General features: G+C 40.1%; 1 protein-coding gene across 2 annotated transcripts in view; it reads left to right on the top strand.

The window, feature by feature from the left end:
* Nucleotides 1–1258: 1258 nt before the first annotated feature.
* The window catches only part of LOC117947602 (uncharacterized protein KIAA0355-like), a 31071-nt gene continuing 17778 nt past the window's right edge, over nt 1259–14551 (top strand). The window contains exons 1-3 of one of the 2 annotated variants that reach the window (XM_034876689.1): nt 1259–1339; nt 11409–11689; nt 12046–12866. In XM_034876689.1, coding sequence (XP_034732580.1) covers nt 12363–12866 — 504 coding nt within the window. In that variant the 5' untranslated portion in view covers nt 1259–1339; nt 11409–11689; nt 12046–12362. The remainder of the gene's footprint in view (nt 1340–11408; nt 11690–12045; nt 12867–14551) is intronic. The other variant, XM_034876699.1, reaches the window with a different exon arrangement.

Raw genomic sequence — 14551 nt, forward strand, 5'->3', positions numbered from 1 at the left:
ATGGTTTAAGTGGTGTAACTGAAGAGGGATATCTGAAAGAAATTATCTGAATGGAATCATTTTAAAAATACTGTATGTATTTTAAAACAATAGTGCTAATGTAGGAAGCAAGAAGTTATGATATTCTTGTATATTTCTTGTTTCAAAGGTATGTAAAAGTGAATGGGATTTTTATATGTTGTGATTGTTTTTCTGCTACATTGTTATAGCAGCGAATGGGGATCCGAAATAAAGATAAAGGAGTGCACGAGTAGAATAAACTTACAATTTCACATCACAAGGATGACTAGTGAAACCCAGTATAACCTACTGTCATGTGCAGAGGCCTATTGCATAAATTACCTAGGCCCTACTGTGAGAGGCATATTACATAGTAAATTACCAAAATTTGAAAAGTAGTAGACTTCTAATAACGTAATTATATTTGGTGATCCACTTTCCATTTTAGAGTCTAAGAGTTTTTGTTGAGAAGCTTTTTTCCCCGGGGGGAAACCGTGAATAATTCTCACACCGCTATTGTTCCGATGTGTGGGTGTTGCGGGCTTGAAACCATTTTAATTTCGGGAATGGTCTGTAAATTTCAAAATAAAGGTGAAGTGGATGACATCAACTAATGAAATTCCCTGAAATAAATCACGATGATTGGTTGGTCAGTGTAATTATCAATATGACTAAGTAGCCCAATCTGCCGTTCTGACACTAAACACTCATAGTTCTTTAACTGTTGTTACTGTTAATTACTGAGTAAATGGCTCAGATGAGAAAACCAGTTTCCTTGATGAAGACTAAAACTATTTAAAGAGAAATGATTACACATGCATGATATAGGCTAGTTTTGATTTAGCATCCTTACTTATGCTAAAACTGCTTCTCCGCCAAGGTACACCAGCAATTCAGTGTAATGCTAACTATCAGGTTTGATATACGTTTGGTTCCACTTCCACTTGAATAGGCATGTTGCCCTGCTATATTTTTCCTAATACAATTCTTCCATGATGTTTTTTAAACGCACATCTTTTTTAGTCTAAAATCAAATTAAAGGGACAGGCACCCAGAAATCCCGGGATTTTTTTCTGTGTTGGCATATTAAATTGGTGGTAATACAAAACAATATATAAAATAATATTTAGAAATTACAAAACAAAAAAATGCAAATATAAGTTATTTAAAACCAGGTTTAAAATCCTACCAGAAGTGGACCAGTTGTTTAAACGTTGTTTTGTCTGCAACGGTTTTATTGTGAAGGTTTCACCGGAAGTCTTTGTTTTTATTGATGTGGTCTTAACGGTTGTGACACAGACAGGGGATTCGCTGTCAAGAGGGTGGATGCCTAGAGATGGTGAGCGATGTGGTGATTAACTTAACGTCTACTAACATTTGTCTTGTGTTTTACTGAAGCTGTTTGGTTTTCTATGGGTTACGGCGGTGCATACGGTTGTTGGCTTATATTGGAGTACCACTGGCCCGCTTACATTTGCTGGTGTTTTCCATGAGCGCTTACAATCGTGTCGCAGAGAGCTAGCTGGATAGCTAACGTTAGCTCGCTTAGCTTTGTAGCTAGCTTGCTTAGAACCGATGCAACTCCGATGCGTCTATTATCGGACGCACCTCACTCTGACATGCATATTTGCATTTTCTCTTCATAATTAAAATCGTAGCCCCCCATACATAGTCAGACAGATGTTTTTAGAGAAGGCTGCAAACACATGTGAAATATTTGTGCCTCTATACACATTTATTGTGTACAAACTCAATTTGATCTCTGCTGATGAGGCGCATCCACCGCCTATGCTAGCGAAGGAGGAGGGATTGGCGGTATCGGTTATTTCTGTTTTCATTGCCGCTGGTTTGTATCTATGTGCGATGCTCCACATTTAATCCACGGTTTGACAACGGATAGCCGTGACAACTGCAGTTAGCTAGTTAAGACAGACTAGTAAGTTAATGCGCTTTAGCGTTAGCAGCAACTGGGTTTGACTGCATGTCTGTTAACGGACTTGGGCGTTCTTGGTTGTAAGTTATGCGCTGCAGTGGGTAACGCAAACGTTTGCTCACCGCACAAAAAGGTATGTAGGTTTACGTTGAGACATTCGAACGACAAATACGTGATTTGCAGCTCATATGGCAGTGTAATTTATGTCTGTGGTTGATGTAAGATTGACAATATTAATGTGTTTCATGGAAAGTTCAGCGTCTGTTTCTGTGTGGCCAGTGGGCGAGTGTCAAAGTCGGGAATGCAGGCGACATATGGTACCGGGTACTTGCCGTCTGTACGTATCGTCACTCGCCGTCTGTACGTATCGTCACTCGCTTTTCTAACGTTTGGTGTGTTGATGCCGAGGAAGCCTTTCCGGCGACTCTGCATTTAGGGCGTTAAAAGGCCGTATTAATAGCTGCGACATAGTGTTCCCATGACTTGGGCCATAACATCCCATAGAGTTTCTAACTGCGCTTGCGGGGATTCTGTTACACCTTCCTGCCAAATAGTGATCGGGGTTTTAATATAATCCATTAGCGAGTACAAAACAAACCAACTAATGTTCTGCCTCATTGAAGTTGCAATATTAGCTAAGTATCGAACCGTGTTTCGCTGTTGTATTATTACCCTATCGCCCGAGTGTAGCCGTGATGTGTTTGATACCGTATAGAGAGCAGCAGGAACTACTAGAGAGGTGCATTTCACAGAAAAGCTTTAAATACACGGTCATGATTGAATGTTTTTGGATCAAGCAACAGATTGTCTAGGAACAATTTTGTTTTCCAATTTCTGTAAACTGATAGTAAATAATCCTACCGTGCTAATACAAGAGCAGTACCTTATTACACAGCCACAGTGGGGTTTGTAACGTGGCTTGGTGTAGGCTCTACAGTACATTTGAGATATCTGGAATTGCGTTAATATGTAACATTGCCCCAATTCTGTCGAGGAGTGTCGGTATCAACAGTCTAGCCAGGGATCATTGTTTTGAAATCATGTGGACAGTGTTTCCTGTTTTGGTCGATGGAGTGTAGAAGTTAAAATAGAATTAACCCTTCAGTTGCCCATAGCATTTGATCATGTGAAGAACAAGGAGATTGCCCCTGATCACAGTCAGTGAATGAGGGTGTTTGTCTCTGCATTGGATGTCTGAAAGAAAAATTATCTAGGGCTGCAAGGTTTGTCAAAGGCGGCCAGTCTGTTCCCTGGTAGAAGCTGAAAATCAGCTTTTCTTGTCAGTGTATTATTCTATTTGACTGCGGTATGTTTTTCATCAACAGAATTGGTAAATCAAATTTAGCTAGTTTTAGTTTTCTTCTAATGTGGTTGGAGTGATGTTTTGTTTTTGCTGCCTAATAATAAATAAAAAGTTGTCCACATTGTTCAAAAATATAAAAACGTTTTGACCTTTTTAACTTTGAATCATAGAACGTTTTGGGGTTGTTTTTAGTCATAAGATTGGTATGGATGTTGATGTTGAATAGGGGCCCAGTATAGTTTTGACTGTTTTATTTTAGATTTTGCAAATGCTGTCATGTTAAGGTAATTGCCTTTTTGTTGAGTTTAGCAAGCTTGTACATAGAGCTTTAGAGTTGGGTATAAGATTTGATATTGTCTTAGATTTTGGATATCGTAATATGCCATAAGTGTTGACTTTTCCTAAGTCAAAATCCTATTGTGTAAATATTTTGTGAAAGCACCAATAGTCAACACTACAATATCGTTGCAGTATCGATATCGAGGAATTTGTATACAAATGTCGTGATATTTGATGTTCTCCATATCACCCAGCCCTACTTGTACAACTTCCATTGAAACAACCCTGAACCTATATACGTGTTGACACCTGCTACAGCTGTGTCACTATATAAATACGTGCTCCGCTCTGCAAAATTCCTGTCTGTTTAAACTCATTCTCTTCAATAGCTTACTCAATGTGTGCCTGAATGGTAAGCCCAGTGAATGAACTGCTCTTTTTCTTGTCAGTATTTTTCAACATGTGATAAGACCAAGAGCGACACTTTTACTTAGTCTAACATTGAATCCGGATGCACATGTTAGGAAGTTGACAAACAGTCACAAGATGACTGTTTGCGCTTGCCTCGGGTGGAGTACAGGCCTGGCCTGTGTTTTACTGGCGCTGTCTCCTCAGACCTGAATGCTATTCTCTTCAACAAAGAAGCTTTCTGATATTTCTCCTGCTGCACAGTTTTAGATTATACAGATGAGCATTTCAGAGCGAGGGGGGAGTGTACCTATGTCATGGTATTATTAAAACCTTGGAATTCTAACATATTGTGTATTGAGGTTTTTAAATTTTTTTTTTTTTTGTGTTTTTGTTTTAGATTGGACCAGACAGATTCCTTGAGTTTTTTGTGATTTCTTTAAGTGTGTGTCTGTGGCCTCTAGCTATTTTATCTCTGAAGTTTGATATTTTGACAAAGCTGTCTTCTCCTTCATAATATCAAAGGAACGACAGGTGTTACTGGAAGGAATCTTACGTTTTATCTTCAGTTTTTAGCTTCCATAAGGCACCACCTTTCAGAAATGTTCTAGTTATTTATGGATTGGTCATACTTACCTCAGAGTATGCATCTCAATGTTATCTCAACATTTTGGTACAGATCCCAAGGCTGGCTGACGTCAGGGCGCTAGCTGATGGGGATTCTGATAAACTAAACCACACTTTTGTGACACACCATCTTCCACGGCAAGGCCCAAACATAAAGCTTAGTAGTAACTGAATTGTGTAAAGCAAATCAAGTGCTCTGTTCATTTTAAGCGGTTATGTCTCATTGACATGAAAAACAAGTCAAAGTGTATATTATCATATTATAAATGCCCAATACTTAAATATAATGTATTGATGATTTGAAGCAACAGTTTTTTATGGCTGTGATTCTGTATTGAAAGGGTTTTAAACTGACATTCTGGGACACCCTGCCTTAGAGCATCTTAAGTCTAGGTAAACATATTATTTTACTATAATTCATGATAAAATTGCAGTTTTATCGAAATCACAATATGCACTAGTGCAACATCGAAATCATAGTTTCATTTTAATATCTTTCAATGAAAATGAGAATAATGATACAAAAATGATCATTCCCTCCAAATGTTGTGTGAAATATATCACAATCACAACATCAGTCAAAATAATCAACAAAGCATTTAGATATTTTACTCATATTGTGCAGTCCTAATAAAAATGGTAAAGAAGATTGGACAAAGAAACGTATTACATAAAAGCTGCATTGTAGGGGTATATTTTAGTTGTACAAAGGGTACATCAAATTAGACAACATTACAGTGGTAATATTTCCTGGAAAATCCAGAGACTGACCATCAACAATAAGCATGTTCTGTGTCAGTTAGCCATGTTGTCCACCTCTGGCCTAACAGTTAAAAACATGGTTTGGTGCAGCCTCACTGTGTTAGATAATATCCACCTACAACAGTTTAGCTTGCCGATGCATCAGAGAGAAAGAGGCTTGTTTGAGTTTGTACTGTGTGACAGGATTTTCATTTGGATGCACAAAACTAACAACACTATTTGCACTGGTGTGTGGCAGGGAGGCGGAGGTCTGCTTCTTCTATAGCAGAGATGTTTCAGCTCTACATCTAGTCCACTGCTGTTTCATCTACTGCTTGGTTAGCGCTGCTTATTTTCTACACTTTGAACCAAATAGGCTATTTGTGTGGAAAAAATTAAGAAGATGCCAGTTGTTATCCAGAGGGAAGCAGCTAGCGAGTTTGCAGATAAGGGGACAGGGCTTGCAGCATGGGAAATATCACCCTCGTCTCCTGGGAAACCAGTTTAGACTTAGCTTGTGTTCAGCTATTTGCCCCTCGGTCAAATGTTCCCAGTGAGATGCATGAATGCTTGTGTGTAAGAGATGATCCAATGAAACGATGATCAAGGCTCTCATGTAATATGATACTTGTCTTTATTAATCCCTGCAGAAAAGCTGAGTTGCATGCGGCCATTCATTTAGGAAATCATGGCAAAATGTTAAAATTATTATTATTATTATTTTTTTTTTTTTTAAAGGTTTGCTTGTGCTTTTGTTTAGAAGGTTGGAAGTCAGGCGCCAGCGGTGATTTGAACCACAGTACAATGATATGGTTCCTCATGTTATCACCTTACTATATCCTGTTGTACTCATACCTTTCAACCTATTCTACACATGCTCTCTGGGTTGAAATACAGACATAGTTTTTCGGGGACCAAGCCTGAATTTTCACATCCACATCCTGTTTCATTGTGCCTAAATCGGAAGAATAAATTCTGACTCTTGTCCTGGCTAAAAATACAGCCCTCTAGTGGCTGGCATGCAGCACAACTTGCAACCTCAGTATATAGCCCGCTCAGTATAGGCTGAGGGAAGCATTTTCATCCCCACGGTGCCACCAGCCTTTCATGAATGGAACTGACGTCAGAGCCTTTCATCACAGTTCTCAATTGTAAAAACTCACCGGTTGGGCACACTAAACACACTTGATTGTAGGCTGCTTTACTGAAAAGGATATCGGAGCTAGTTTTGTTTGCTATCAGTTGAATACTGACTTTAAGGAATGTATGCGTTGTGAAAAGGCTCTGATTAGATCACATCAGATGTGATTTCTTATTTATTGATGTTGATGTGCCCATTCAGAATTTCATTATCATCTTAATTCCCTAGGAGACACTGAAAGTAATTATTCATTTTTTTCTTTCTTAGGATGTTGGAACATATTACTATTTGATTAAGGCACATGTTGAAATGTGTGTTTGCATATGCGACAAAGACCTGTGGGCCCCATGTCCTTTGTTAGATTAGTGAGTCTGCTATTTTTATTGAAGCCATAAGCTACTTACAGTGTCTTGTTATTGCAGTACAGGTAAGCCTAATATTATCCAGCCTGTTCACCAACTGCATCACTCTCTTGACTGATATGAGTATTAGGCTTTGTCCTAACTAACTCAACAGTAGTTTGCTCCAGCTGTAGGACAAGTTTCACTACTGCTTTAGAAAGTGTAGAATCTGCCAAAAATTCAAATTAAGCAGAATTTGCTATGATTTCACAGAAAAATGTCTATGCACAGCTTTTTATAACTGTTTATCAAAGCAAATTTATTTTTAGTTCCAAACCCTCTGATCAAAAATGGGACCAACACAGGCTTGGCTGTGGAAACCAAACCCTCAAACCACCGAAACCTGCAGCTGCTTACGAATAATTCCAGGAGTAACACTATATTGATGGCAGAATATCTATTCCTGCAGTTAATTTTAAATCATAGCCAAGGCCTTTATTTTTCTCTTCCTCTCACAAAGTCATGCAGCTGCATGTGAGTGTTTTCTTTTTTTCCTGTGTGCTGGTATGAGGAGACCACGGCCTGCCACAATACTCTCCTTGTGTTCTGTGGGCAAGAGGAGCCTGGCTCGGCTCCTGTCACACAGTTGCTCACGGCACTTGTCCTGTCATTTAGGCTGACCTCCTCAACCTGTCTGCTGATTCGCAGACTTAACTGTAGCTTATCTGCTCTATGGAATGTCTTCAGGGAAGGTCTCCTATCAAATAAACAATCTTGCTTTTTAAGTTCTTTTGTATTTTAATTGTTCACAATGACGTAATATGTTGAGGAGATGTTTTGCGATGAATGTTGGTTGTCCTGATGTGCTTTTCTGTGCTCGTTTGAACCCACATTAAGAGTGTTCTGGGGAAATGCATTCCTTTACTTCATTGGCAACAGATGTAGGGGAGAACATTTTTTTTTCTTTTAGCTGAACCTTTTGGAGTGTCTAAAAAAAGTGAGGTGTGGACCGTAGGGCAGCTGTTTTGCCCATGGAGGCTGAAATAGACTTCATGAGAGAGCTAAAATTTGGGCCTGTGGCTGGAGTGTCAGAGGGCCCGCGTTTGTTTGCAGTGGCAAATGGATAAGGAGCTGTCAGCATGCTTACCAGCTGCCATCCACAGCTGTTAAAGTACCTAGCTGTGATGTGACAGTCACATAAATATGGCAGCAGATCCAAAAGTAACTGCTATTGGTATAATGAGTGCTTTTGACCAGAGGGTTTAGTTAGCCAAATCTGTACGTGAAAAAGAAAAAAGGCAAAGGCATCTCAACAACTGGTGTGGAGGTGCCTTTGAGCAATGGCACTTGCATGCTCGAGTGGAGCTGCTCAGTGGCTAGTACTGGAAGGGTGCAGATGTACTGGGCACTATCCCAGCTGTAAATGTTTCCCATTATGAAAGCAAGGCTGGTTGTTGAGGAGAATTATGTAAGATTGAACATGTATGGCTATTTTTTTGTTGGCTATTAGATTTACTTAAGTGAAAACAACAACAACATTTTGAAGCTTTTTGTTAGAATGCTAGCAATTTGAAGAAGTAACAAATGTCCCCTAGTTCTCTCTTGATAGCTGCAGTTTTTTAACTGGAGGTTCTTTGCACAGACAGGTAAATCATACTTGGTACTATGATTTCCTACATACCCCTACCCAGTGGCATACTTTGTTTGACGTTTTTTCTTACTGGCGACAGGGAGCTTGCTCCAGGAAACCTTAACCCCCTTTCCTGTTGAAGCTGAGCAGCTGACAAGTACGGTGAGTGGGGAAGTAGTGCTAACAATAGCCCCAAGCAGCCCCTGCTGGAGAAAGGACATACAAGTCGGCTGGCACAACTCCAGTGCATCCGGAGGGACTCTGCTATCACATGTGTTTGTTTGGGTGCAATTCTGATACAGTGGGCCCTGAAACAGGAGGCTGGCAGCCAATAGAGCTACCCCGAGAAGTCAGCAGGCCTCATTAATATTGATGCCATGTCTGCTCCTCTTGGGATAACCGCTGTTTACGGAATGTTAAGCCAGGAAGGAAATGTAGACCACAAACACTCTCTAACGTAACATAAATAATTTATGTCTGCCTGGAACAACCATGTAAAAAAGCAAGTAGCCCACAATTTCTCCTAAAATATCTGTCTCTGTTGTTTAGACAACCTGCTGTACTTGATCAGTTCCTACCTTTTTCCTTCATTCAGAGGTGTGTGTGAAGCCATAAACTACAGCAAACCAAGATGAGGTTTTCACTTCCGAATCCACAGAACTCGTTGAAGCCACAAATGCTGTGTCTCAGTACCACACTACATACCAATGTCATACAGCGTATATTCTTTCTGCAAATCTTAATAATATAACGTTTTTACATTTTAATACACAAAACATTGATGCGATTTATCATGTTTTTACCATCGGGGAAGGAGGAAAGATTTGAGTCAACAGATGTCAAACTGTGGGACTGGAATACCACTGCTAATTAAACTGCCAAAAAAAACAAATGTTTTCTCAAAGATTAGATATTTAACTTTGGTCTTTCAAACCACCTTCCTAAAGTGGTTTCACCACTGTCCACACAACTAGTTGTAATTATTTCCAGCTGTGGTCCTCCATTTTATTCTGCACTGCATGTGACAATGGAGTTTTGAAGAAATGTCAAAACAGACAAGTCGATTTGCAAGGCCACCAAAACAAAAATGACTGGTAGTCTTTTTCCCAACAACTTAATGCACTTTTTTGATTTAAAAAAAAAGGGTTTTGGGGAGGGGGGGAATAAGTATTATTCAGGAACCGGTATCAGAGTCACGTCAATGGTATCAGTACTGGTATCAAGATCTTTGCACTTTACCCAGCCCTACCTGTCTGTAATGTAAGGGTTAAAAAATGGAAAGCATATCTCTTCTGTCCCTTCATGGGGAGGTCACTAGTTTCCCTTGGCTTTGTCTCTCTACTTTACGACCAGGGACAAATGAGGGGGGCCGATTTGTACTGGGCGTTCCGCTGTTTGGGAAAGGAAGGGAAGTTTGAAGGTCAGGAGAATGTTGGCGTGGATGCATAACGGAAGCGACGCATGTAAGGCCACTCCGCAGACACAGACACTTAGCATACAATGACAGCAGGCTAGACGGTGTTATCTAGTTGGGGACGGTATTCCTCCTTCCAAGTTCTTTTTCCGGACCCAAAATACTGAAGCTTTCGGCATGGTGCTGGAAGATACGAGTGTGAAAGTTCCACAGAATGATAGCCATGCGGTGTATTTAACACAGAGTATCCTGTTGATATTTGGTGATGGATGTTTTGTGCCATTCAGTGTAATTTCATCAGGAGTGTGTCCGTATCAACTTCAATCCCACTATGACTGTTCTCTTTGAAAGCTACACCTACTGGTCAACACAACACAAAATCACAATATTGAATCCAGTTTCCACTTCAAATTTTTTTTTTTCCTCAGACACATAAAGGTTATTATAGACCCATTTCTTTTGATACATGGAAAGGAAAGAAGATAAATTACTAAAACCAATTTAAGGTAGTTTTTATTTCAAGTTTCTGTCAGCTTTGTTGAAACAGGCTATTTTGAAGTTTGCGTGAAGTATTTTAAATGACTGCAGATCAGAAATGTCATTAACTGTGTTCAGACTGAACCTTGTCTTTCTAAAATTCAGTCACCAGCTGACCTTTGGCTGTCTTTAAATAAGATTACTTAAGAGAGTAAGAGATGTGAGACCAAATTCCTCTTGATCTTGACAATGTAAAAATAGTAAATTCATAATCAAGAGGAAAGGCCAAAGGGAGAAGGACAGTTCATATAATGCTTGGGTATTGAATAATGAGAGTATTGTAACTCCTACTATGGGTCGCTCAACAGACCCTGCAGTGTCTTCCAACAATGGCTTCTTGCAGGAATTTCTCTCTGCAGCTGTGTTCTGGTAAACCAGACACTGCCAGAGATTCTTTCAGAGACGCTCTGTGAGGTATGGTGTTAGTAATCGTCTAGAAATGTTCAACTTTAAACCACAGCTCTTTACCAAACAGTAATATAATATTACCACCAAGTTTAGAAAAATGGGCTAAATGTCATCCTCTTTTAAAAAGAGCAGAAAAATAAGTTATGTCACTACAACGTTGACACACCCCACAGATATGATGGATGTCTCAATTGATACTCGGGATATTAGCACTGTATGGATCTATTTAAAACTGAACAAAACTAGATTATTCTGTAGCTTACACTTTTTTAACAGTGAAGAGGGTGAGAACTAAGAAATTTTGATTTTGAACTTTCTCACTTCAGCTTTTCAGAGTAATAGCCACTGTTATTGTGAAAGTTACTATTTTTCAAGGTACATTGATATTTAATTTATATTTGTGTTCCTGTCACACAGGCTTGTCATTAAAACTTAACAAAATCCTTACGTACAGTATTACTATTTGCCAATGAGAAAATGCTACAAGTTAGGTAAAGTTTGCCTCATAATTGGCCATGTTTTGAATTGTAAAGGGCAGTCCAGTTTTTTGAGGGTGTAACAGTAAACCGGTTGAAACTCTGCTCATCCTTCCTCTTTGACATACTGTTAACCTTCTCTTTTGTGTCTCTGCCCTTTCCTCTCTTAGGAAATGACCTAGAGGCCTTACAGATACATTTGTGCTTTGTCGCTCTAATCTGCATCCGCGGAGAGCAGCGAGACCTGGGAGCACACTTGTTTTCGCAGTGAGTAATATCTACCTCAGCCAGCACACAGGGGAGAATCCAGGCAGCTGCTGGAGACTTCAGACAGACGGAGCTATCAGCTGGCCATTCGCTCACTGCCTGCAGAGTTCTGCTTTGTGAAGAGGATTTGAGACGGACTGGATCTGTCTGCCCTTCACCTCCCACAGCTCCTCTACCAGCTAGTGTACAAGAAACCACATCCTCTGATTCCAGCATTTATTTACTTGTTGTGTTATTTTTTTATTAGTCATTTTTCCTCTTTGCTGTTGACCAGTGTCTGATTTTCCTTGGATTCATTTTTGCTTTCAGCTTTTAAAGGATTTTCTATTTTGTTAGTGCAGGCTGGTATAGGTTTATATATATATATATATATATATATGTAAATACATATGTGTATATACTCTATATAAACTGTATGAATAAGGATTTTTTTTTGCCATTCTGAAGGAAAATTAATGCACTTTAAAACTTGGCTGTAGTGTCACTTTAAGGTAATTAAGGAGTGTTTTTGACTTTTCCTCCCCTATTATAATAATTTAGTTTGGAGCTGGAAACAGAGAATCTGTGCTGTTTCATAAGCTGGGCCTGAGGTATCTGCAGCAGGGCTGCATTCAAGCATTTCACTCAGCTTGCCAGTCTTTTTGATTGCCCTCCGACCTCTCCCAATTCTGTCCTGCCTCTCTACAAGGCATACTGACATGAGCCTCTGGCAGGTGGGATTCTTGAGCTGTCTTTTTATGTAACTTGAACAGTTCCACGACTGTGGACAGTTGTTTTTTTTTTGTAAAGAAGACAAGAGAACTTTGTGTGAGGAAATCAAACTAAAAACAGATCCTTCCGGTGCTGTTGCACCACTTATGTATTGTTGTAGTGCGCAGGAAAGTAAAATGGACTACAAGCGTCGCTTTTTGCTCGGCGGGTCCAAGCAGAAAGTGCAGCAGCACCAGCAGTACCAGATGCCTGAGCTGAGCCGGTCCTTGAGCGCCTCCCTGGCCTCCTCTTGCTCTGCTTCTTCGCCCATGGGCACCGGGGTTGGCATGCCTGGCAGCTGCCACCCACCTCCTTCCGGCACCACCACCGCAGTTGCAGACATCCAGCAAGGTATCTCCAAATATTTGGATGCCCTCAATGTGTTCTGCCGGGCCAGCGCCTTCCTCACAGACCTGTTCAGCAGTGTGTTCAGGAACTCTCACTATTCCAAAGCAGCTATGCAACTGAAGGACGTGCAGGAACACGTTATGGAGGCGGCCAGCAGGCTGACTGCAGCAATAAAGCCTGAAATCGCCAAGATGTTGATGGAGCTGAGTGCCGGGGCCGCCAACTTCAAAGACCAGAACGACTTCAGCCTGCAGGATGTTGAGGTAGGTGTTCGCACAGAAACGCACAGCATCTCCACTTTCTGTCACATTATGTTAACTTACTGTAATTAAAATGTCTATCTCTTCTACTGTATGCTCTCCTGGAATGAATTAGTTGAGCTCACAACCTGAAGCGCTATAGTTAAGCACCACATACTTTTATCATTTACTCATGACTCGTCTTTGAGAAGCAGTGCTAAGATGCTTAGTGGCACTCTGTCCAAAGGCTAACTCCATGAATCAGTATTTCCTGGCTCAAATAAGATTCCCCCACCCAGTGTTAAGCTGGTGTCAGGATCTGAGGGTGAGGTGTGAAAAACACTGAGGATGTGAGAAGAAAAATCATCTTTTGTCACTGTGAATTCCAAACCATCTTTCCACAGCACTGAATTTGCTGATGTGAAACATGTTGTTTTTTAGGTGAGGTGATGCACTAAATATCCAAAAGGCTCAGCTGTGTTGTGAGAATCAGTGTCACATCTTGTATAAATATATTAGTTAATCAGAGTTGAACCTGAACATTATCAAGAAGAGCAGAGCATATGGCTGAGAGAACTAGAAGTCAATAATAGCAGTGTAGTAATCTAATAGTTATCATATTCCCCCTCACTGTTTTCTACTAAATCCATGCTGTGTCAGACCCACTTTAAACACAGGTCAGGAGGTTAATGGTCAGATCTCTTGGTTCATTTCAGGTTACAGCATCAGTTTGAAATTGGCACCTGCAAAAGATCTGGGCTTGACTGTTCCTGCTTTGAGAAGTCGTTATCATGTATTTATAATTGTAATGGAAAATCTAAATTACAGTATTTATCAGAGTAATTCCAATTGGCAATTTGGCTGTAATTATGCTGCCTGAAGAGTCCCTCATGTGGTTCCATCAGAATCAAGTAGCTGTTTTTTCAGCTGTGGACCACACCCAAGCAGCCCCCAGCCTAAACCCCATACTTCCTTAAGATTACTACATCTGCCTATTTATCCTCCGTTTAATACACACTTGCGAGCCTGTGGAACTCCCTGTGTGGATGACAGTCCTGCATCCCTCAGATTAGAAGACAATGTCCTTAACTGTCTTCTTGTGGCAGCATATAGAGACTTCAAATTAAGTACGTATAATCACATCATGACTCGAGTTCAGTAGTTTCTGGGAGTTTAAATCATTAATAAACATTTGAAAGATGAGTGCCCAAAAATTAGTCAAACAATGATGTTTGTTGCATGTGGAAGTTGATAGTGCAAAATGTGAAGACAACAAAAAATAGTTTTATAACCAGACTGACGTTCCTCTTTCTATGGTCCGTTTACAAACTACTGCAGGTCACAAAACAAACACCATAAGATTTTTTCTTTTTTAATGTTTTCTTTTTTAAACAATTTACATTTAAATATTGGCTTAACCAAGGCCAATTACACTTAACATGGGAAAGCTTCTCCTCCTCTTGCCTAATATCTTAACTATGGCTGCACAATTAATCGTATTTTAATCACAATCACGATTTTGGCTTCCCACGATCAGATTTGCGTGATCGAGCGATAGAGTAAATGCTTCATTCAGTTTGTAGAGTAAAAGCGAATGAGACGGAGCCTGCTGGACCTGGGCGAGAGATTTGACCTATAGCCAGAATATCGTAGTGCAGGGCACTGACGATACAGACATTTCATACACACAACGTGTGTAACTCCACTGA

This window comes from Etheostoma cragini, chromosome 1 (genome assembly GCF_013103735.1).
Source record: "Etheostoma cragini isolate CJK2018 chromosome 1, CSU_Ecrag_1.0, whole genome shotgun sequence".
Lineage (NCBI taxonomy): Eukaryota > Metazoa > Chordata > Actinopteri > Perciformes > Percidae > Etheostoma > Etheostoma cragini.